This window comes from Gopherus evgoodei, chromosome 9 (assembly GCF_007399415.2).
Source record: "Gopherus evgoodei ecotype Sinaloan lineage chromosome 9, rGopEvg1_v1.p, whole genome shotgun sequence".
NCBI classification, from domain to species: domain Eukaryota; kingdom Metazoa; phylum Chordata; order Testudines; family Testudinidae; genus Gopherus; species Gopherus evgoodei.
The window spans coordinates 51239539-51263985 of NC_044330.1; the positions used below are offsets into that span (position 1 = coordinate 51239539).

At 45.0% G+C, this 24447-nt stretch overlaps 1 protein-coding gene across 1 annotated transcript in view; it reads right to left on the reverse strand.

The window, feature by feature from the left end:
• C9H3orf70 (chromosome 9 C3orf70 homolog) overlaps positions 1-20626 on the reverse strand; it is a 46126-nt gene extending 25500 nt beyond the window's left edge. Inside the window, exon 1 of the mRNA XM_030576297.1 lies at positions 20400-20626. Coding sequence (XP_030432157.1) covers positions 20400-20574 — 175 coding nt within the window. The 5' untranslated portion in view covers positions 20575-20626. The remainder of the gene's footprint in view (positions 1-20399) is intronic.
• Positions 20627-24447: the final 3821 nt, after the last annotated feature.

A 24447-nucleotide genomic window follows, 5' to 3' on the forward strand; every position in this document is an offset into this window, starting at 1 on the left:
ATTCCTTTGAAAAGAAAAAAAAAATTTACTTTGGGGCCTGAATGGAGGTTGTACCTACAAGCATATAATACTGAACTGAGTTTCCATGTGGGATACCTGACAGAGGAAGAGATCAAATTATGTCTCTTAAAAGCCTTGACATGAGTGAGTGAAATGTTAATCAGCGGCTTCCTTGAGAAGTGTCTCTGTGACGTGGTGTTGCCTCTTGCTGTTAAAGTGCTCCGTGTGGTTGTTCTCCTGAACACATTTGGATTCCGACTACTCATTTTGTAAATTGTGTAGGCAACTTAACTAGCCTGTTATGAAACTGTAGCTTTCAAAAGCAAAACAACAGTTGTCTACCCATTTCCCACAAGGAAACTGCCTCTCAGTGTAGCTGGGCCCAACCCTTGCTTTACTGTCAGATACCGTGAGAAAGTATGGCACTACCATTTAACTCCTTTTTTTTGATATCCATAAAAGGGGAATTCTTTCCCATCAATTCTACTAAATGAAATTTTTTTTTATTAAAATAACATTAAAAATCTAACTATGGATCCTGGATTTTGTTTCCATATATTTCTTTCCAACTTTTTTTGTAAAACCACTCTTATCCTTCATTCCTATTGTAATGCTGAACTTTCTCCTATGATTGCTTCCCACCATTTTCTTTCTTATTACTTATTTCCTTTTTCACCCCGTGTATTTTGCACCCTTTCAGTAATTTCATATTACCCCATAGTTTTGTTTCTTCTCTGCCCTCAGCTCTTCCTGCACTTGCTGTGTGTCTCACTCCCTGTTCTCTCACATAAATTCCTTCTATAGATTTATGTCTGGATCAAATACACTTGCAGAAAATCTCACACTTTTTCTTTGGGGTTTATATGTTACTGCACCTTTGTCATTTTTATCCTCCTTTTTATCTTCTTTTAAAGGCAAATCACATAGATCTTGGTTTAGAGATTCAAATCCTTATTGCTATGGGCTTCCATTAGAGCATGAGATGCTGCCTGTCCCCTAAGTTATCCCTCCAAGTCAGGAAGTAAGTAAATTCACAGCACTGAGGCGAAACCATAGCTGTCCCCTTCTGCATTGGTCAGGCCAGTGCACTTATACAATCTTATCTTCCTGTCCATGCTAGCCAGAGATGTACAGAAAACCAGGCTGCCAGGTATTGTAGAATATGGCAATGTTTCGCAAACTGTGGATCCTAACTCACCAGTGGGTCATGGGAAGGTTCTAGATGGGTAAATCCAGCCCTGGACGTGGTGACCAAACACTGGACCTAGACAAACATACACTTCTCCCGGCCAAGTGGAGAAGGGAGGCCTCCAGAGTGGTGGAGGTTGTTAGGAGAGCAAGCCCGCACTCACCTGCATTGATGGCTCCTGGATCCCCGGGCTGGGCCTGGCTCCCCATTCCAAGAGTTCTGACTTGGTGCACCACTCAGACATTGCAACCCCGTGTCCCTGAGTGCAATGTCTGGAGCCGGTCCCAGCCCTGTGGGACAGGACCTGCCACTGCAGGGATGAGTGCAAGGCAGGCGTGCTTCCAACCCACCTCCCACCTGTCTTTCCCTCTGCATCGGGCCAGGATTAGGGTTGTCGGCCACACACACAAAAGACAAAACGCAGTTGGTGGGTTGCCTTAGTAAAAAATATGGGAAGCAGTGATTGTGTGCGTGCACACATGCAGGGCAGGAGGGGCACATGTTGTAACTACAGAATTCTTTGCATTTCTAAATTACAAATATCCTTGTCCAGAAATCTGAGGCTTCACCACTGCTGAAACATACATTTCCAACTGAAAAGCAGCATACCACACTACTGGAGTAAACTAAAACAGCTACTTGTACCTTATGGACCATGCCTTGGGCCCATCACACTCCTGAATAAATATTATCCTGACTGTCCACATTTAAATGAACACAATATATTTAATCATGCTGCTGAAATGCTGTGAACTAAGACTGCATTAGTGCAAATGAAACAGAATTTGAACATGACCATTTTGTGTTCATTGGCCCAATTAAGGAAAAGTAACTCACAGCATAAATGTTGAAAAGATTTTTCTTTTTTTAGAAATTTCACTGTTAATAATTGAAGATGTTAGTAGCAGTCATTAAAAAAATATGTGCTAGTATTTTAAAAAAACTTACAGGTTACACAAATTATTCTAGCACCAACAGTCCTTTATGCCCAATGAACAAACAATAGAAGTGCCTGTAACAACAAAATAGCAAGACTATTTATAGCATTGTGTATAATAAAAGTGGATATTACAACCAAATAGTAAGATTACAGGTTGCATGGTTAAAAAAATAATCTAACCTAGTTTATAAGGTCGTTTATATTGACAGAGTACTTCTCAAATATTAAAGAAACAGTTTTGAAAATTATGTAGTGACATTATTAAGCAATGTGAAGTACAGACATATCCAAAACAAAAGACCTGGTAGTAATGGGGGGACTTTAACAACCCAGATATCTATTGGAAATGTTCTTAGAATGGATTGGGGACAACTTTTTGTTTCAGAAAGTGGAGGAAGCAATTGGGGGGAAGCCATTTTAGACTTGATTCTGACCAACAGAGAGGAAATGGTTGCGAATCTAAAGGTGGAAGACAATTTGGGTGAAAGTGATCATGAAATGATAGATTTCATGATTTTAAGGAAAGGAAGGAGTGAGAACAGCAGATGAAGAAAAATGGCTTCAAAAAAGCAGATTTTAGCAAACTCAGAGAACTTGTAAGTTAGACCCCATGGAAAGAAAATCTAAGCGACAGAGAAGTTCAAGGAGAGATGGCAGTTTCTTAAAGAGACAGTATTGATGGCACCACTGCAAACTATCCCAATGCAAAGGAAAGACAGAAAGAACAGCCAGAGGCCATTATGGCTTCATCAGGAGCTCTTTAATGACCTGAAAAGGAATCCTGTAAGAAGTGGAAACATGGATGAATTGCTAAGGAAAACAAAAGAATAGCACAAGCACGTGGGGACAAAACCAGAAAGGCTAAGGCACAAAATGTCTTACACCTAGCAAGGGACAGAAAAGGTAATAAGAAGAGGTTCGTTAAATACCTTAGGACAGGGACAGTTAACAGGCGGACTGCAGGACAAATCCAGACTGCCAAACACTTTTGAATGAACCCCCAAATCTTCTCATTTACTTATCATCATCATCAGGTTTTTTGTGTTATTTTCTCTGGAGTCTGAACCTTGGCTATACCTTGACCAAGAAATTTGGATCTTGACAAAAAATAATTGATTACCCCCGCTTTAGGAGCAAGAGAAAGACAAAGAAAAAAGTGTTAGTCCTTTACTTAGTGGGGAAGGAGAGCTAATAACATCAAGAAGGCTGAGGTGTTTAATGCCCATTTTGCTTCAGTCCTTGCTAAAAAGGTTAATGGCGATCAGATACTCAACACAATTAATATTAACAAGAAGGTGGAAGGAATGAAAGCCATAATAGGGAAAGAACAGAATATTTAGATAAGTCCAATGTATTCAAGTTGGCAGGGCCCGATGAAATTCACCCTAGGATACTGAAGGAATCTTAACCATTAGCTATTATCTTTCAGATTCATGGAGGAAGGGAGAGGTCCTAGAAGACTGGAAAAGGGCAAACATGGTACCTATCTTTGAAAAGGAGAACAAAGAGGATCTGGGGAATTATAGACAGATCAGTCTAACTTTGATATCTAGAAAGATACTAGAACAAATGATTTAACCACCAATTTGTAAACAGCTAGAAGATAACAGGGGAAATTACTAGTTAAACTGGAGAAGATGGGGATTAAAATCAGGATTGAAAGGTGAATAAGGAACTAATTTAAAGAGCAACTACAGCAGGTCATACTGAAAGGTGACCTGTCAGGCTGGAGGGAGGTTACTAGTGGAGTTCCTTAAGGATCAGTCTTGAGACTAATCTTATTTAACATTTTTATTAATGACTTTGGCACAAAAAGTGGGAGTGTGCTAATAAAATTTGCAGATGACACAAAGTTGGGTGGTATTGCCAATATGGAGGAGGACTGGAATATCATACAAGAAGATCTATATTGCCTTGTAAACCGGAATAATAGAAATGGGATAAAATTTAATACTGCAAAGTGCAAGTTCATGCACTCAGAGATTAACAATGAGAGTTGTTGCTATAAATTTGGGACGTATCAGTTGGAAGCAACAGAGGAGGAGAAAGACCTGGGTGTATTGGTTGATCACAGGATGACTATGAGCTACCATTGTGATGCAGCTGTGAAAAAAGACTAATGCAGTCCTAGAATGCATCAGGCGAGATATTTCCAGTAGAGACAGGGTAGTGTTATTGCCGTTACTGGAATAGTAACCTCATCTGGAATAGTGTGTTCAAATCTGGTCTCCCACGTTTAAGAAAGATGAATTCAAATTGGAACAGGTACACAGAAGGGTTACTAACATGATCCGAGGAATGGAAACCCTAACTTATGAGGTGAGACTCAAAGAGCTTGGCTCATTTAGCCTAACCAAAAGAAGGCTGAGGGGAGATATGATTGCTCTCTACAAATCCATCAGAGGGATAAACACCAGGGAGAAAAAGAAGTTATTTAAGTTACGTGCCAGTGTGGACACAAGAACAAATGGATATAAACTGGCCATCAGCAAGTTTAGGCCTGGAATTAGATGAAGGTTTCTAACCATCAGAGGAGTGAAGTTCTGGAACAGCTTTTTGCAGTAGGGGCAAAAAAACCTAACGTGCTTCAAGACTGAGCTTGATAAGTTTACGGAGTGGATGGGATGATGAGACTGCCTACAGTGGCATGCAGCTGATCTGTGACTGCTAGCAGCAACTATCTCCAACGGCCAGAGATGAGACTCTAGATGAGGAGGGCTCTGAGTTACTACAGAGAATTTTTTCCCAGGAGTCTGGATGGTGGGTCTTGCCCACATGCTCAGGGTCTAACTGATTGCCATGTTTTGGGTCAGGAAGGAATTTTCCTCCGGTCAGATTGGCAAAGACCCTGTGGGGCCTTCACCTTCCTCTAAAGCAGGGGCATGAGTCACTTGAAGGTTTAAACTGGTTGTCATAAACAGATAAGTAAGAGTTAATAGAATGGAAGTACTTCATATCTCTTTTGCCTGTAAAGGGTTAACAAGATCAGTGAGCCTGGCTGTCACCTGACCAGAGGACCAATCAGGGGACAGGATACTTTCAAATCTTGAGGGAGGGAAGTTTTTGTGTGTGCTGTTAGATTTTGGTGGTTGTTCTCTCTGGGTTCTGAGAGTGACCAGATGTGCAACCAGGTTTCTCTCCAATCTCCCTGATACAGGTTCTTATAGATTCAAAATAGTAAGTACTAGGTGATAAGGCGAGTTAGGCTTATGTTTGTTTTCTTTATTTGCAAATGTGTATTTGGCTGGGAGGATTTTAATTTGTACTTGTATACTTAGGCTGGGAGAGTGTTCCCAGTGTCTATAGCTAAAAGACCCTGTACCTATTCCATTTTAAATTTACAAAGATAATTTTTACTGTTTTTTTTTTAATTAAAAGCTTTTCTTGTTTAAGAACCTGATTGTTTGGGTTTTCTTCTGGTGTGAGACCCCAGGGGACGGAGTCTGGATTCACCAGGGAATTGGTGGGGAGAAAGGAGGGAAGGGGGAGAGAAAGGTTAATTTCTCTCTGTGTTAGGATTACTTTCCCTCTCAGGGAGAGTCTGGGAGAGGGATTGAGAAGGAGGGGGGAAGGTGAATTTTCCTCTCTGTTTAAGATTCAAGGAGTTTGAATCACAGTGATCTTCCAGGGTAACCCAGGGAGGGGAAGCCTGGGAGAGGCAACGGTGAAGGAAAGTAAACCCTTTCCCCATGTTAAGATCCAGAGAGTCTGGGTCTTGGGGGTCCCCGGGCAAGGTTTTGGGGGGACCAGAGTGTACCAGGCACTGGAATTCCTGGTTGGTGGCAGCGCTACAGGTTCTAAGCTGGTAATTGAGCTTAGAGGAATTCATGCTGGTACCCCATCTTTTGGACGCTAAGGTTCAGAGTGGGGGTTTATACCATGACACTGGTGTAAATGGCAGATTCTCTGTAACTTGAAATCTTTAAATCATGATTTGAGGACTTCAGCAACTCAGGCAGAGGTTATGAGTCTATTACAGAAATGGATGGGTGAGGTTCTGTGGACTAGATGATCATGATGGTCCTTTCTGACCTTAAAGTCTATGAGAAAAGCACAAATACTCTATCAAAGACTATCTGGTCTTTATACCACACATAAAGACCTGACATGGGATAGTAAGTATACATGTAGCAAAAATATACTGGCACCTGAAGCCCCATTCTGTCAAGATTTTAAAACTACAATTCTGTGGCGCCAGACTTTTCCTTTCTTAATATTTGTTTTTACCTCTCAAACCCTTTCCAGTAAGAGACTTTACATAATGTCCTTCAAATTAAGTAGTCTACGTTAACCCTATTAGCATAAAAAGTGTCAATTTAAATGGCATTCAGTGAGGCAAGTCAAGCTCCGTATAAAGGGCAGTATCAATAACATACACAAGTCCATTTAAATAGCATATAGTTTTTAGGCACTAATGCAAAAATAGTGGAAAACAAAACAAAACCATGCCTCAAACTATAAATCATAGAGCAATAGATATTCAAAGTCTTTGTTAAATGTGAATCTGAAAAGAGTTCACAGAAACTCCACCAGTATCAGAGTTCTTATTCAGCCAGTATCAGAAAAGCCAAGAAAGGCTACAAAGAGCATCAGCTCATTATACAAGTTTTTTTTTTTTTAAAAAGCAGCCATCAACCTACTTCTTTATGGATTGCTCAGTTCCAAGAGCCTCTATTTACTCTACAGTTTGAAACAGATTGATTAAAACTTCATTCCTAGTAACAGCAGGGACTTTTCCAATGCCTGTAAGAGACAAAAATTTCAGAGAGACAATTTCCTAACAATTGTACTCAACTTGTAATTGTGGAGTACTTCCAGCTGTCTGCAGAGCTACTTCCATCACAGTGGGGAAGCATGTATTATTGAAGCAATCATACCTTCTTAGAAAGTTTTGACTGCACATGCACCCACCTGCAAGCAGGCTCCCTTATATAGCTGAGCCTGTTTGTATTGCTGAACAAGAACTGAAGCCTACACAAGAGTCTGTGTGCGTGGCTGGTGTATGCAAATTCAACTATGATCAAGTATGCTGACAAATAAATCAGAGTGGTAGCACACACAAAGGAGGACAGTGCCAAAGTACAAACATTTAAAGAAAATGCCGGACTAAAGCTCTTAGAACCACTGAGGAGTTTTAGGCAGAGTTTGCAGAGTAAGGTCGTAACGGGCAAGGGAGTGACATTGCCAAGATGATAAAGTGGAATTTCAATACTTAGCCCTTAGAAATTATCATGGCTTCACTTTAGCCTTGAAGAAAAATTAGTCTAGCGGGGGTGGGGGTCTGCTTTATATCTATCACCGTATCAGGGGCAAGGTTTTTATTCCTTCGAAGACTTAAATAAGAGCTATAGTCTAAACTGGGGGGCACATTTTCAAGAGCTCAGCACCCAAAACCTCCCATTCTGACACTTTTTGCCAGATTTTCAGAAGAGCTCAGCACAGTGGATACAGAGCTCTTCTGAAAATCTGGCTACTTATATTTTGGTACCTGAATGGAAGGTGGGTCCTTTGAAATCCAAACACTCCTTGCATATTGGAATAGCAGATGAAAAACTATACATACCTTGGGACCAAGGAGCTATATTCTCAAACTATTTTTTCAAACAAAGATTGAGCTAACCAAACAATCCACCAAGAACTATAATTGCTCCACATTACACTGGAGTTTAGTCAGTGATCAGATAAAGCAACAGCCTCTTTGTGGAGGCTAAAACATTAGGAGCAAAATTTTGTGTTGATTTGTGTGGATGATGACAGGGGGTGGTGTGGTACGTATGTTTTTGAAGAACTGTTGCAGTTGGGTCAAGTAATCCATGTAGTCTTCCTTATACAATGAATGAAACTGCTGCATGCAAACTAACTGTAGAGTAAGGGTGGTGATATCCCAATGGTCAAGGCATTGGCATAGATACATGGCACAAACATATGCTTTGCTGTAGCTGTACAATGTACACCACACAGATATAACTCATAAAGTCAAAATGGCTGAAAACTTAAAAATGGGATGATAACAGACAGCCAATCTCAGTGATGACTGAACTTGAATATGCTGAACAAAAAGAGCTCTCAGCCATGCTTGTAGCTGTTTCCACCACTTCACACTGAATCAGACATTTCAGATTTCAGAGTGACAGACAGATGACAGTTCTGGAATCTTATATAAATCAAGCATATGTAACACCTTTTAAATTGCCTAAACTAAAGAACAGATACACTAAAAACAATCCCTAGCTGCCACACTCAGACTGGCTTTGGGGGTGTGGGGAGGCAGAGAAAGAGTATGTACTTAATATGTGAGTACGCTAACATATTGAATGGAATACTGGCAAAACTTCATGAAGGGACATCTGGTATGTATTCCAAATTTACTTTGTTATCAGTAACTATCAGTAAAAACATAAAAAAAAGATTTAAAATGCATAAATACTACAACATGGGGAGGGGGGGCATATTTTCTAGACTACCTGAAAACAGATACATTAGCAGCAATTTTTTAGATTAATGTATATAAACTCACAATATGTAGTAGAAACAACAATGGAGCTTGAAATACACACCTTCAGAATTACACAGTTAAAGTTTATTTTATTTTTATCTCCAAGAAAAAATTAAATGCTGGTGTGTCTTACCAAGTCATTTGTATATTTCTGCTAAATCATAAGATTGTACTGATACAAGCCTGCAAGTCAGCATATGTAAATGAGCAGGAAATAAAATATAAATGTTTTAAGAAATAATCCCTCATGGACAAACCCAACCCTGTTTGGTGGTGGTTTGGGGAGAACAATGAGTTCTGGGATCAGCTACTGCCATGGGTGTTCAGGTTCTGTGGGGAGCTCCTGAAAGCTGTCCACAGTGCGTCCAGTAAGTCTAACACAGTGCCAGCTTTGAAAGCCTTGAGGGCAAAAGCCTTCAGGGTGCTAGTCTCAAAACTCCCATGTGAGCCTGTCAGTGCAGATCACTCTGGCATAGGCCTGCCATTATGATACATCCTAGAGATGCAGTTTAACAGCCTCAAAACATCCAGCTGAGCCGACAAGACTCAGGATGCTTCAGGATCAATGTTCCCTCTAATCTTTTACATCCATGTGCACAATGAATGCTATGTGCACCAATATGGAGGTGATGTGTGGCAGTGGTGGGGCTGAAGGGTTCAGAGTGTGGGAGGGGGCTCAGGACTGGGGCAGAGGTTTGGGGTGCAGGGGGTGAGGGCTCTGGCTGGGGGTGCAGGCTCTGGGATGGGGCCAGGAATGAGGGGTTTGGGGTGCAGGCAGCTCCGGAGCTTGGGGAGAGGAGCCTCTCCCAGGCCGCGGCAGTTCCGGGGCCGGGACTGGGGGAGAGACGCCTCTCCCCATCTGCGCAGTCCTTGATAGCTTGCTGCGCGGCCATGCAGCTTAGAGGGAACTTAGTTCAGGTTGCACTGAAATCACGCGCTCTTGGGTTTATACTCCTCAAGTGAGCCTGATGGGGGAACCCTCAAATAGCTCGAAAGTACCAAATCTGTTTATTCCAGAAGGGGGAGCGTTGTACCCCATCTGTACTGCAAGTACAACAATGCCTATCACTCATTCCACTACAAGAGTGGTGGCACAATGTCACTTGCTGGAATCAAGGGTTAGAATTTTGGGCTCTGATTAGAAGCATGGACTCAAGAGTGAATATCTTCTTCAATTAATACTCTAATTCTCCAGGGAGTTTTAGAAATTTGTTCCAGAATATGGAAAACTGACATCTGCTAAGGGGAAACAATCTTACTGCATTTTTCCTTTGGCAGTGCAAGTTCCCACCTGAAATATCCACAGCTCCATATATTGTCCAACAAGAAACCTATGACAAGTCTCGGTCTGGACCCACAAAAACACTCACTTAGCCTTTTGATCACAGTTATATATGAGATGAATAATTTTTCCAGGGCTCTTAAAGACCACCAGGCCATTGACTTTAGGGCAAAGGAACACTCTCTGTGAGCCTGAGCTTCTCAAAGGCAGGAGAGAGCAGGTGATGCAGTTTCACCCTCATATAGAGTAACTAATAGTTTTCATCTGGTGGGAAATTTTTTGGTGTATAATTCTCCCTTTCTTAGGAACTTTGGAGAAAAGTGAGTAACAATTTGTATTCAATACTGTAGCTGACAGAAGAATTAACCCTGCAATAGGCATTTGACTTTGCAGTGGGTAACTTGAATTTAAAGCCTGCTTTTTGCCTATTTCTACAAAGCAATATTAAGATTTTTGTAAACATATTTCCTTTTTTTAAAGATTACCCAAATTCAAATTTAAGATATCAAAACTCAATGCAGAAGGTTCTTTTAAACCTATCAATGTTTCTCCACAGTCTGATAAATTCTGCATATATGGGCCATCTTGCAGCTGTACAGATTTAATATTTTGTTCATATTGTGATTTTGCGACTAAACTTTCAAAGCAACTAACAGATGTGTTCTAGATCTAAAATGGTATACCAATATCAAAAGTAGTACAGTAGAAACAGTAGACATCTAGTAGTAGCCCTTAGAGTTGTATATGAGAATAGAAATAAGATGTCATTCTGTTTCATTTTTATTCTCTTTGGTAAAATTAAGTTACAATAACTATTCAAAATGAGATGAAAGGCCATTAATATGGGGAGAGAAGCAACCTTTATGCTACTCTAGGCATCAAGTTGTCTTTACGAACATTTTTATGATATTAACTGGTAAAAACTCCTCTTTTCTATTACAGGCTTTATATAGCATTCTTCACCCTAGCATCTAAGTGTTTCTGCACCATTACTTCCAGATACACCATCTTAATTTTCAAATCCGATTTAATCCAGTTTATCATGTGAATTCTTTGCACAAAGTACATGATCATGGTGAATAAGTATTTACATGGGAAGATTTCTGATAGTAGGGGACTCTTTAATCTGGCAGACAAAGACCCAACCAAATTCAATGGCTTTAAAACTGAATTTAGACAAATTCAGACTTGAAATAAAATAAAACGGCCAGAAGTTGGTCCCATAAAAGATATTATCTCACCAACCTTGTGCATGTCAGAAATAAAATGTACAATTTTAACAGGGAGAGTAATTAGATATTGAAACAATTCATCAAGGGATGTGGTGGATTCTCCCATTATCTGAAGTCTAAAAGAGATGCTCTAGTTCAACTACACATTATTATCTTGATGCAAGAATTCACTGGGTGAAATTCTACAGCCTGCATTATGCAGGTGGTCAAACTACATCAGGGGTCGGCAACCTATGGTATGCGTGCCAAACATGGCACGCAAGCCAATATTGAGTGGCATGCTGCTGCCTGCCACGGACCCGGTCCCCAGCCCCCCTCAGCCCCCCCGCCCATCGCTCTTCCCTGCGGGGCAGGAGGCAGAAGCTTGGTCCTGCAGCAGCCAAGCTTCTCCCCTCCCCCGCTTCTTCCCCCAGTGTGCTGCTTTCCTGCCGCTCCTCCTCTCCTTCCCTGCGCCAATCAGCTGATGGCCCTTGCGAGGGGGAGGGGGAGGAGGAAGAGTGGCAGCATGCTGGCTGCTCTGTAGAGGAGGCAGAGAAGAGGTAGGGATGGGGCCTTGGGGAAGGGGATGGAACTGGGCATATCCCTTCCAGCCCCCAGCCATGAGCTGCTCAGGGCAGGGGGCTAGAAGCACACCCATGAGCGGAGCACCCCAGTCCTCTGCCCTGACCCCTGCACCCCACACACACCCTCAGCCTTCTGCCCTGAACCCTGAACCCCACACACACCCCCAGCCCTCTGCCCTGACCCTTGAAACCCCCCACACACCCAGCCCTCTGGCCTGCACCCCCCACATGCTCCAGCCCTCTGCCCTTACCCCTGAACCCCCACACACCCCAGCCTTCTGCCCTACACCCCCCACACACACCCAGCCCTCTTCCCTGATCCTTGAACCCCCCACACACCCAGCCCTCTGCCCTGACCCCTGAACCCCCACACACACCCAGCATTCTGCCTTACACTCTCCCACACACCCCAGCCCTCTGCCTGACCCCTGAACAACCCACACACCCAGCGTTCTGCACTACACCCCCCACTGCCCTGAGCCCTGAATCCCCACTGCCCTCTGCCCTGCACCCCGACAGCCCCCATCCCTCTGCCCTGATCCCTGAACCCCCACACACATCCAGCCTTCTGCCCTGAACCCCCACACACACCCAGCCTTCTGTTCTGACCCCTGAACCCCCACACACACCCAGCCTTCTGCCTTACACCCTCCACACACCCCAGCTGTCTGCCCTGACCTCTGAACCCCCCCCACACCCAGCCTTTTGCCCTGACCCCCCCCACACACACACACAGCCCTCAGCCCTGAACTCTGACCCTCCGCTCAAGGTCTGGAGTGCCGGCTGCCAGTCCCTTGCCAGTCGGTGTCCTGGCCGCAGGCCCCACTCAGCCTGCTGCTAGCCTAGGTGAACAGAATCCCAGGCTGGCAGTGCAAGATCAGCTTTTAATTTAATTTTAAATGAAGCTTCTTAAACATTTTGAAAACCTTGTTTACTTTACATACAACAATAGTTTAGTTATATGATATAGACTTACAGAAAGAGACCTTCTATAAACGTTAAAATGTATGACTGGCACGTGAAACCTTAAATTAGAGTGAATAAATAAAGACTCGGCACACCACTTCTGAAAGGTTGCCGACCCCTGGACTACATGATCATATTGGGCTTGTCTAGCCTTAAACTTATGTGTCTACTTAGTTTATCAGAAGAGAAGAGGTGACAATCAATCTTTAAACATACAGACAGGGAAAAGATATCTTAGACTCATAGACTTTAGGGTCAGAAGGGACAAATATGATCACCCAGTCTGACCTCCTGCACAAAGCAGGCCACAGAACCCTACCCATCCACTTTTGTTATAGAAGTGGATGGGTAGGGTTCTGTGGCCTGCTTTGTGAAGGAGGTCAGACTAGATGATCATATTGGTCTCTTCTGACCCTAAAGTCTATGAGTCTAAGATATTCAATGTTAGGGAGATCTATATTTCCTACATACATTCGCTATGCAGGAACAACTTCTGCTCACCTGGCAAGTTTAACAGACACAGAAATCAGATATGGAAAGGATCTTTTAAGTCATAATGTGTAGCTTACTAATGAAGGATTATTTCCAACTGTATCTTGTCACAGAAGTGAGCCCTATATTTAAAGACTTAGGCAGCTTTCCATTATAAGCCTTATTTTTGTTGTCCCCCCTCACTCTTTTTATAGCTCAAGTCCCTTTGTGCTGCTAAAGCAGTATACAAAGACAAATTCTTAGCACTGAAAATGGCATGAGAAAGATCCGGGGAAAAGTCAAACTGGACCCAGTTTTAAAGAAATTAAACACCAGAAACTGTGTGTGTAATGGGGATTGTTTGAAAGGGGAAATAAATTTCAAAGTCTCTTTAGTATTTAAAAGAAGAGCAGCAAAAATATTTGATTATTGCTATAAAAAATGAGATTATAAATTATGACAAATTATGTACAAAAATGTTTGATTACTCTAAAGATCTTTATCCAGCACAAACTAAAGCGGGAACAAAGTTGGAAATATCTCCCTTGCAGCTGAAACATCTCTGGCAATGAGTTCTTGAAGAAGTCTTTTTCACAGGCAACTCAAGTTACAGTTACCTAACATTTGCCATTATATATCCCTGCTTTCAGTTGTTTACAACTTTGCCAAACTTTACCATACCAGGTTGCCTCTGGTTTATTTATTTAACATTTCAGCAAAAATGGTTCAGCTGTTTCTGAAAACAATGTAAGAGGGCAGTGTTTTCCTCATATTAAAAAACTCTCACAACTGTTTCATGGAGAAATTCTAGCACTTCCATGCTTTGAAGCTGTGCCTTTTGCCATCCATGTGAAAATCCACCTGAATGTTGCCAATTATAAACCCTCAAAAAAACCACAACCAAAAACAGTTTGCACATGCTCAGTAGAGGTTTGTTAAAGGCTGACAGCTAAATTCTCAGAAGATTCCATCTACACTGAGCATGTTCCATCCTCACACAGCTCCTGTGTGCTGACTGGACTGAACACATATGATCTCCACAGAGTGACTGTGCATGCACCGTTCCAGAGCTACAAGGGCTGAGCAGGACATTTCCTGCAACTGCTCCTCCTGGCTGCCAGGGACCACTGTGGCACCGGACAGAAACAGAGCAGGGAGAACATCTCTCTTTCAGTGCCCACTTTGCTGGTACTCAGACACGCTAAGGGATGGAGATGAGTTTGGGGGAAGGTGTGGATAGGAGCAAGGAAGATAGGGCAGGATCAGGACCCGGGGGAGAGGCAGTGTTGTAGGAGAGCAGGACATAGGCAAAAAGGCTACAACCACTAGAGAACACTTTCTTCCAGAATCTAGAATTTAACCCACTATCCCAAACTCTTACTATTCCCTCTGTTGTCAGCATATAGCTGTGTAACCCTGTGGCAAAAATGTACCTTCATCCTCTAGTGGGAGGGCCACTTAGAGCATAACAGCTTACTACTGCTATCAGTTAACCTATTAACTAAAGTGGCAGAGATCTGTGCTATACCTCTAAAGGTCACAACCCTGCCAATGACCCATATAGGAACTAATATGGTTCCACATGACGGAATTGTCTTTTCAGTTTGCATTTGTAAAAAGTTAGGAACTTACAGACAAAAATTACTATGTTAAAGTTGCAAAGTCAAGCACTCAAAGTGAGGAAATACCAGAATTAAGGTTGCCTGTGCAACCTCAATTTGCCCCCTACGTGTGTACACATTGTGATACACTCTGTAATTGGACGATTACATACTACTATGCTTCAGTCAATAGCTTGACCAACTGAAATAAACAAAAACTTCTTAGTTTGGTGGGAGAGTTTGGCCTCCCTTGCCTCCAAAACAGTGTCTGGATCAGAGAGCGTTTGAAATGGGATTCACTCGCTCTTTGTAAAGAGAGAACCATGTAATTGCCAAGCTGTGACATGACTGGCTACACCTAAGTTCCTTCGCAACAACAGGGAATGGATCACTTGATGATTAACCTGTTCTGTTTATTCCCTCTAGGGCATCTGGCATTGGCACTGTCAGAAGACAGGATACTGGGCTAGATGGACCCAGTATGGTTTTCTTATATTCCCAACCCAAAAGTGCTCAAAACTCTATTTTCACATAGCAGTGTTAAAATACCACTAAATATAAAAAGTATTCCTATTCCAGAGGAAAAAAAGAAATCTAATAAGCAGAATTATAGACAGGAAAAGGTGAAGCATTCATTCAAAGCAAGTGAAAATATTAACTAGATTGGAAAAGACTTGAAGAAATCATGAAGGGGGAAGCTAGGCTAGAAGAGGATGATACACAACTGCACAAATAATTAATGTTTTGGTTTGATGGCCAACCACTCCCACCCCAAAAAAACAAGACTTGGTTTGTTTGGAACCCAAACTCATTTTCTTCTGTTTTTCTTGCCAAAATGAAAACCAAAAAAATTTTGTTCAGGTTGATTTGAATCAGCATTTTCAAAACAAAATGTTGAAATGGTTTGTTTTGAGGATGTACAATCTTCTTTTGACGTTTTTGAAAAAAGTCCTCATTTTTTCTTTGGCTGAAACTCTTTGCCAAATCTGCAAATAAGCTTTGGGCACCTTGAAACTGCATATTTCAGCAAATTTACTATTCACCAAAAAAAATTTGGCCAGCTCTACTGAAGAACACTTGTCACATTTAGCAAAAGGTCAATTCCACTAGCCAAGATCAGTAATAGGAATATTGTGACTGCAAACAAACCTACACAAATTAGTCAAAAATTATTCCTTGGGGCTATAGTCAAGGAAACCTATACACAGACTTCTTCCAGAACCGTGTTTGGTTATACTTAATATGAAGGATGATACTGAGTTTCCAAAATCAAGAGCAGGTCAGAAGGGAGATTAAGAAACTCAAAACCGTGGCTCACTCCCCCACCCAATGTCAATAACATTGATATAATATAAAATGGAATAGGCTCACTTGAGACCAGAAGGAAGAAATGGAAAATACCAAGAGAGAGGAACTGTATAATAATGATTGAACGTGTATAACAACTATACAGTCAGAAAAATAAAAGTATTGTTCATCAAAAGTGATACATCTAGATTTCCAAAACGAAATTTTAAATTTAAATTTTGTTTAAGAAAGCCTTCCACTTTCTTGAGCCATCATATATACTTTTCAGGATTGTCACTTTTTGCTCCTCCCTTTACACAAAACCTGCAGCTTGAACAGTGCTAGAGATAAAATGCCAAGTGTTTTATGCTGCAATTTATCAACCTTCATGGGCACAACCATTGTAAGAAAAAACAATCTTTCAGGCTGACAGTCTGAAAACCAGCAATGTTATTTTGATTGGGCAGAGTCTCATAAAGAGAAACAGTTTTACTATGATCAATAGACTGATCCCATTAGTATTTTAGGAGGAAGAAGAATCTTTAAAAATGCATTTATACAAAAATACAAAGAAAAAAGATAAAGAAGTTGTAAGATAAAGGAAAACTACAGTGAATCTTCCTGTAAAACACAAAAGCTTCCTTTAATAGCATAAGCTGGGACATTAACATATTGTATTTTCTGTAGACGGAAAACAATCAATTTGCAAGGCTGGTTGAAAGTATCAAAAAACAGAACTGGGAAAGCAACTTTTCTGGCTCAAGATAAACAAATAGTAACCAGGACCACCTGGAGTGGGGCAAAAGACGCAGTTTGCACCCGCCCCCCAAAATGACAAAGGGATCTCTAGGCTAAATTTGAGCCAGAGGCATTGCGATCTGGCGCACAGGGTCACAGATTGCAGCGCCACTCACATTTGGCCCAGATCCCACCATTGCAACCACTGGCTTCATCACACCAGGTCCCGAGGCAATCTGCCAAGCCAAGAGCCTGGATGTGGAAGTAGAGTCAGGAATACCATTCCTACCAGCAGTGGAGCTGGAGCTCAAGGAAAGACAGGACCAAGAGCAGCCCCGGGCCACATACAAGGCAGAGACCCACCATTCCAGTAGGACAGGCAGCATCTTCACAGGCCTCGGTCCTCTCTGACCCGCCCTTACTCTCCTTGGCCCCCATCCCAGCAGGGAGGGAAGCAACCCCACAGACCTGGGCCTACTCTGTGCCCCTCATTCTCCTCCCCTCTTCTTAAACTCTTTCATCTCCATCGTAATGTTTTTTTTTGAAGGGTGAGGGGCCCTCAGTTTCACATTTTGTCCCAGGTTCCCAAAACCTTTGTGCGGCTCTGATGATGACTCCAGTTAAGATCCATCATATTTTTTGCTACTAGAGACGTGCTTGACTGGAGGGGTTGCAGGGAAATGTGCTTGCATATGTGACGGTTATGTCCAGGAATTAAATGCTCTGGGAAGGAAATTATTAGTGAGATTCATTTTATGACAAAATGCCAATTTTCTAGAGATCATAGGTGCCGACTCCATGGGTGCTCTGGGGCTGGAGCACTCACGCGGAAAAATTGGTGGGTGCAGCTCCCCGCCCTGCCCTAGCTCACCTCCGCCTCCGTTCTGCCTCCTCCCCTGAGCACCCCACGGCTCTGCTTCTCCCCCTAGCTCCCAGCACTTGAGCTGCAAAACAGCTGACTGGGAGGGAGGGGGGAGGAGGGAGAACGTGGCGCTCTCGGGGAAGAGGCGGGGCCAGGGTGGGGATTTGGGGAAGGATTTCAATGGGGCATGGAGGAGGCAGAGTTGGGGTGGGGACTTTGGGGGAAGGGTTGGACTGGGGGTGGGGCAGGGGCGAGAGGGGGCAGGGCAGAGATGGAGTTGGGGCTGGGGGTTGAGCACTCACCGGCGCTAGAAAAAGTTGGCGCCTATGCTAGAGAGTCTCTGACCTGCTTACTTAATGCGCCAATAAAATCAAACTGCATTTTACAGAGAACATTTTATTAATTATTTTTATTAGCAGCTGCTAAACTCTATTGCACATTATTGCACATGTGTGACCCACCCCCTCCTCCTAACATACTGTGGTACAGTAAAATATGGACTGTCCTTGTAATAGAAAAGTTTTCACACCACTTACATACCCAAGAGATGCACCAAGGAGAGTATAGGTTTTGACAAACTTGGTCTCCCTTTCTATCATACTCAGAGGAAGAGGGCTCCCCAGTCAGCAAACCAAAATCTTTATCCAGGTTCTTGGAACATTAACCTGAGCCTTCATAAGTAATGTTAACTTTTTATTGTAACTTTGCCCCAAGTTAAAAAAAATAAATAAATGGCCCTGGCATACTGATAAAATTTACTTTTTGACCAGCCTCAGACAGATGCAAATTATACTGAAAAACTCACTAACTACACCAGGCAAAATGTGAGAGAAAGTGCAAAAAAATAATATGCAAATGTTATCCACTTTCTTCTATATAGTTGGTGTTACTGACAGAATGTCTCCTCATTACCATACCTCAAAATGCAATTCCCCCCAAATTTATCCTTGGAATACCAAAAACTTTACATTTATAAAATAAAATTATTCATACTTTACAATTAAAGAATGCATGAGTAAGTTCAAACCAAGGTGTTCATTTTTGGACACCTAACTATGGAAAGCATTTATTTGGTCTTAATTCCCATCTTATATCAAGTTAAGGTGGAGATCCTTCAATATCACAAACACTCAGCAGTGATGTACTATGACTCTAAGCCTCACTGATTGATGCTTGCACTGTATAAGTATTTGTACATTTAATGAATTTTAAGACTAGAAGTCCAACCTCCACTAGCCATAGAATTTTACCCCACAATTCCTACATCCAGACCAACAATCCACTTTCAAAGTACAGCATGTTTTTTAGAAAGACACCCAGCCTTGATTTAAGGACTCAAAATGATGGAGAATTTACATGCCTCTAAGAAATCTGTTCTACTGGTTAATTACACTCACCCTTAAAAAAATGTTATTTCCAGTTTTCAACTGCTGAATTCAAACAGTGAATTGACAAAGGCAGTTGTTGAAGCAGATTGAAGCAGGCGGAGCACATGATACAAAGAAGAGGGACAGCTGTAGGGGTATGCTGCTTGCTCCCCAAGCTTTCAGCAGAGGGATGGCTACCCTAATTCCCGCCCCCCTCTGCACACACCACACTGACTAACTTGCACATCTCAGTCCGAGTCTGCACCAGGCTCAGTTTTAAAATCTAGGCTCGATTCTCTGATCAGGGTCTTCAGTGGCTGGCCTAAAGTCCTTGTCCGGAGCACACAAGCACCATCCTGGGCCATCACTCGCACAGTACCGTGGTGAAGAGAGGATAAGGACCACAGTCCAGCAACCACGTTTTCACTCATGGCCACCACCAGGGCTGAGCGGGCTCAGCCAGATCAGGGAAGGGCACAAAGCCGTTCCTGGAGTGGGGCACAGCCAATATCTACCTCCCCAGCCTCCTCTGCCTGGATCAGCACCACGGTCAAGGCCACTGAATGCATCCCCAGCCCAAGCGCAGTGCCTCACCCCGTGCCCATAGCTCTGACCCTGCACTAGCCAACTCCCACCCTGTGCCAGCCCTGACCCCCTCCCCAGCCCCACTCTGAGCCCAGCCCAACCCCACCCCTGCTCTACTCCAGTCCCAGCCCCCTTCCCCAGTCAACCATCTCCCCTGCCCCATGCCATCCCCGCTCTAGCCATGGCCCCATCCCTGGCTAACCTTCTCATGACAGCCCCGCTTCAAACCAAACAAGCCCTTTCCCCCAAGCCAGCACCACTCTGGCTTCCTCCCTGGCCAACACTCCCCCCCGCGACAGCCCCCTCCCTGGCCAACCGCCCCCGCGACAGCCCCCTCCCTGGCCAACACCCCCCCGTGACAGCACCGCTCTAGCCCCCAACCAGCCCCACGCCAGCCACGCTCCCACCCCCGCCAATGGCGCTGGAACAATTTGTACGGTGGTGATGCTGAGCGCCATTGAACCAAACTGTAAACCCTGCATCTGACAGTAACTGCTTCAAGCAGGGGGCGCGGCCGCCCCCCCCCCCTTAGTTCCAGCTCCGACCCGGCCCCGCGCCGGCCAACTGCCCCCAGCTCAGTTCCGACCCCGGCCCCCCCGACCCGCGCCGGCCAACTCCCCCCCCAGCTCAGACCCGGCCCGCGCCGGCCAACTGCCCCCCGCTCAGTTCCGACCCGGCCCCCCCGCCCCGCGCCGGCCAACTCCCCCCCAGCTCAGACCCGGCCCCCCCGGCCAACTGCCCCCCGCTCAGTTCCGACCCCGGCCCCCCCGCCCCGCGCCGGCCAACCCCCCCCCAGCTCCGACCCGGCCCCCGCACTCACAGTGGCACCAGCCCAGGTGGCAACACCAGTGCAGGCGGAAGCAGCGGCCGTGGCTGTGGGTGGCGCAGAGCGAGCGCCCGGCGCAGGGCTGGAAGTCGGGTCTCCCCGCGCAGCTGCGGGCCAGCGCCTGAGCCTCGTCCCGCTTCTCGCTCTTCCCGGCCGCCGCCCCGCTCATGGCGCCGCCGAGCCGAGCCGCCAACGGGGAGCGTCCCCCGCGCCACAGGGCAGCGAGCGCCGCGGGCAGAGCCCGGCCAGCCCGCCCGGCTCCGCCCAGTGCCCGCCCCGTCGCGCTGGGGCCCGGCCAGCAGGCGCCTCCCCCGGCCGGCCGGCCAGTGCGAGGCGGGGCTGCGGCGCTCCGGACCCCGCCTGGGGGCTGCAGGCGGCGGGACCGCGACCCTATCCGGGGGGCTCCAGCGCCCCCGACCCCGATCGCAGCTGAGGAGCCTCTGATCACCCGCCAAAGCGACCCTGCCTCCCGCAACACGGCAGTTCCCCCACAGCTCTGCCTCCCCCGCGCCCCAGCATCTCGCTGTCACCCCCCCACAGCTGGGCAGACTCTGCCTCCCCCCGCCTCAGCGACTTTGCCCCCCATGTACACAGCTGGGAGGGAGTCACTGCCCCCCATCAAGTCACTAATGTGTGTTAAGCTGAGAGCCGGGCGGCCAGGATGTGCCCTGTGCGGAGCTTGGAGGATCCGGATCCCTTTGTCCCTCTGACAAGGATGCTCCATTGCTGAGTCAGGGGCGGTTTGCTATGTAACCTACTGCTGAGTGGCCTATCCCTGGCCCCACGCGCCCCCTGCCCCCCACTCCTTGTACAGCTGAACAGCATCCCCCTCCCCACTGCAGAAACACTGCTCCTTCTGCACCCTAGCAGCCCCCTTTCCTCCTCCAGCAAATTCATAATCAGAATGATCTGCTGGGATGACAAGACATAGCAGTGCTGGCAACGTGTAGACAAACCCAGGCAACTGAGGTCTCTGGCAGAGGTAATTCAGCATCTTCCCAGGATAGATCATCACAGCAATCTTTGGGTTTTATTCCCTTGTAGCCATTTGCCATTAATAGGTCTAATTTGATGGCAAATTATATTACACTATTTCTCCTTTCATCTTTTTTCCCCTAGTATGAGACCTTTTTTTCATTTGCTTCAGCACCAAGTGTTATTTATTATTTTTATGTATTTATTTCTGGTAACTCAAGAAAATATCACTGGTATATTACTTCATATTGTGGACATTGGAGTAGAAAATATCTTTCCATTTCAGTTTCTTTTCTCATGGTGGTTGCACAGTCATTGCTCTTTGGGTTTGCATTGTGCTTTGTTGTTCCCAGTTTGTGGTCACTGATTCTGTATTTGGGAACAGTTCGCCTCATTTTCCTGAACTCACTGTAGTGAGTTGCTTGAGAGTTGTATGTAGAGATCTATTAAAAGTCTGTCCTGTTTCTCATCTGTTCTCCCTTTCCACGATTTGTATAGAGGTTTTGGGTTTTGTCTGATGTTTTCAATATTCAGTCTGGAGTGAGCTTGTTTCCCTACACCCCACTTCTCGGCGCTGTAGTGATGCTGATGCCTGGATGTAGAAGCAGCATGTCTTCCCTTAGTTGTCATTTCTAGTTGTGAAGCACTTTATTTACTAAAAACCCACAGCTGACTCATGTCAGCTGAGTCTGGCTCATGGGGACTCTCCTTCTCCTACCCCCACCGTCCCAGAGCTCAGGCTCCAACCCGAGGCCTAAGATCTAAACCGCAATTAAACAGTCCCTTAGCCCAGCAGTTCTCAATTGGGAGTCTGCAGCACCCTGGAGGTCCATGAGCCCTTTCAGGAGGGCCGCAGAGCCTCTTGGCTGAAAGCCGTTGCCCCAAGCACCAGCCCACGCCAGCGCCCCTCCCCCAAGTTGGGAGCAGCACGGGGCTGAAGCCAGCGGTACCCTCCCAAGCTGGAAGTGGCTCAGGGCTGCAGCTGGCAAACCTTCCCCCCCTCCACCCAAGGCAGGGGCAGCACGGTGCTGAAGCTGGGAGCCCCAGTGTTCCTCCCTGCTGAAGCTGGGAATCCCCCCGACCCATACACAGCCCCTAACTACCCCATTTGCACCCTGAGCTACTCCCCTGCCCACACACAGCCCCTAGCTTCCCCCTGCCTCCACCCCTCTGGCCGCTCACAGCCCCAGCTACTCCCTGCCTGCACTCTGAGCTACCCCCTTCATTTCATACAGCCCCTAGCTGCTCTCTCCCTGCACCCTGAGCAGTTTTCAAACTTTTTGAACTGAGTACCCCTTTGAGTTATATTTTTTGGTTGCATCCCCCCACAGCCCAGACAGGCTGAGTGGCCTCCTGAGTGAGTCAGGGGATGGAGGTGGCGCTCCCTCCCTGGACTCTGCTATGCGGAGCTGGCTTGAGCCCCACCAGCCCTTACCCCCCACAAAATAGAAGTAAATCTATGCCTATGCCCAAGGGTCCCCCCACGCCTCGGCCTAGAGCACTGCACTTCCCTCTCTCCTGCCAGGCCCTGGCATGTTTATATCATGCTGAGGGGAGGCCTCAGCAAGAAAAAGGTTGAGAACCCCTCCCTTAGCCCAAGCCCCATGAGCCCGGGTCAGCTGACATGGTCCAGCTGAGGGTATATATTGCAGTCTAGATGTATTATGGAACGAGTATATTCTGCTTTAGTTCATATGGTACTGGAAATTGAATATGTGGTGGTGTTAATTAGGAAGGGGAATTGTCCTATTTCTGCTCTTAACAGCCATTGCTGGGTGAGTTCTGGTTGGTAAACACATTTGTTTGCAGAATGGTAGAGTTAGGGTTTCCATTGCCATTTTCTTCTGATAAGCGCAATTAGCTGTTAAGATTTGGCCCCAGACTTTGTACCTGAGTGGCAGAATTAGACTAGTGAATACTTTTATCTAGATTTTATTTTAAAATAGTTTAAGACCTCCTTGCCTTTCCTCTTCTAATGTTTTCATAGCTAGCTTGAAATTCTTTGTGATATTTATTATCAGGGCTAGCTATGTAACACTTCAGCATGTATTCAGCATCTCTGTTTCCAAAATAACATTTTAATTTGGCCTGGGGTTTTCTTGCTTTGTTTTTCTAATTATGATTTCATTCTTTTGTAGGATGACCTCTAGAGCCTATGTCTTGCAGTGTGCTTCTGGTGGGAATAAACGCCTTCATAGATAGTGTTGCATTGGCAAGAGTATAGTCAAGTCATCAGCGTATTTTTTAGTTGTTAGTCAGAATCCTGGGTCTGAGGACTGCTCTAGTAAAATGGACTATTGATAGAACTGATCAAACAGTTTATTTGGTCAATTTAGCCTTTTATTCTGTTCATGACTTGTCTGCAAGATTGTTCAAATTGTCCCCAGCGAATATTCAGTTGATTATTAAATACCAAGACAAAAACTATTTTAACTCTATCTTAAGGCGAGAATACAGATCAGTAACTTAAGGGCAGACATGTTACTGGGATACAGTAGTTTACCTCAAAATGAAGCATTATAAACCCAGGAAACATAGAATTATGGTTACACTTAAAAGAAATGCAAACATGTTAAGGTCTGGAAATTGCACAGTTTGTGGCTCTTTCCTGCACCCTTTTCAATTTTTCAACATTCTTTTTAAAATATGGACCCCAGAACTGGATGCAGTGTTTCCATATCAGTCTCACCAATGCTGTACACAGAGGTAAAATCACCTCCCTACTCCTACTCTTCTCTTTCATGGACTCCATTAGCACTTTTTGTCACAGCATTGCACTAGAAACTCAAATTGTTTAAGCATTGTGACCTCTAGATCAGGGTTTCTCAAACATGGGTCACCGCTTGTGTAGGGAAAGCCTCGGGTGGGCTGGGCTGGTATGTCCGCAGGTCTGGCTGATCGTGGCTCCTACTGGCTGCAGATCACTGCTCTGGGCCAATGGGAGCTGCTGGAAGTGGCAGCCAGTAAGTCCCTCGCCCCGCGCTGCTTCCTGCAGCTCCCATTGGCCCGGAGCAGCAATCTGCTTGTCAGTGGCAAGCGGCGTCATCCAGAGGTGTTGCCGCCAAAA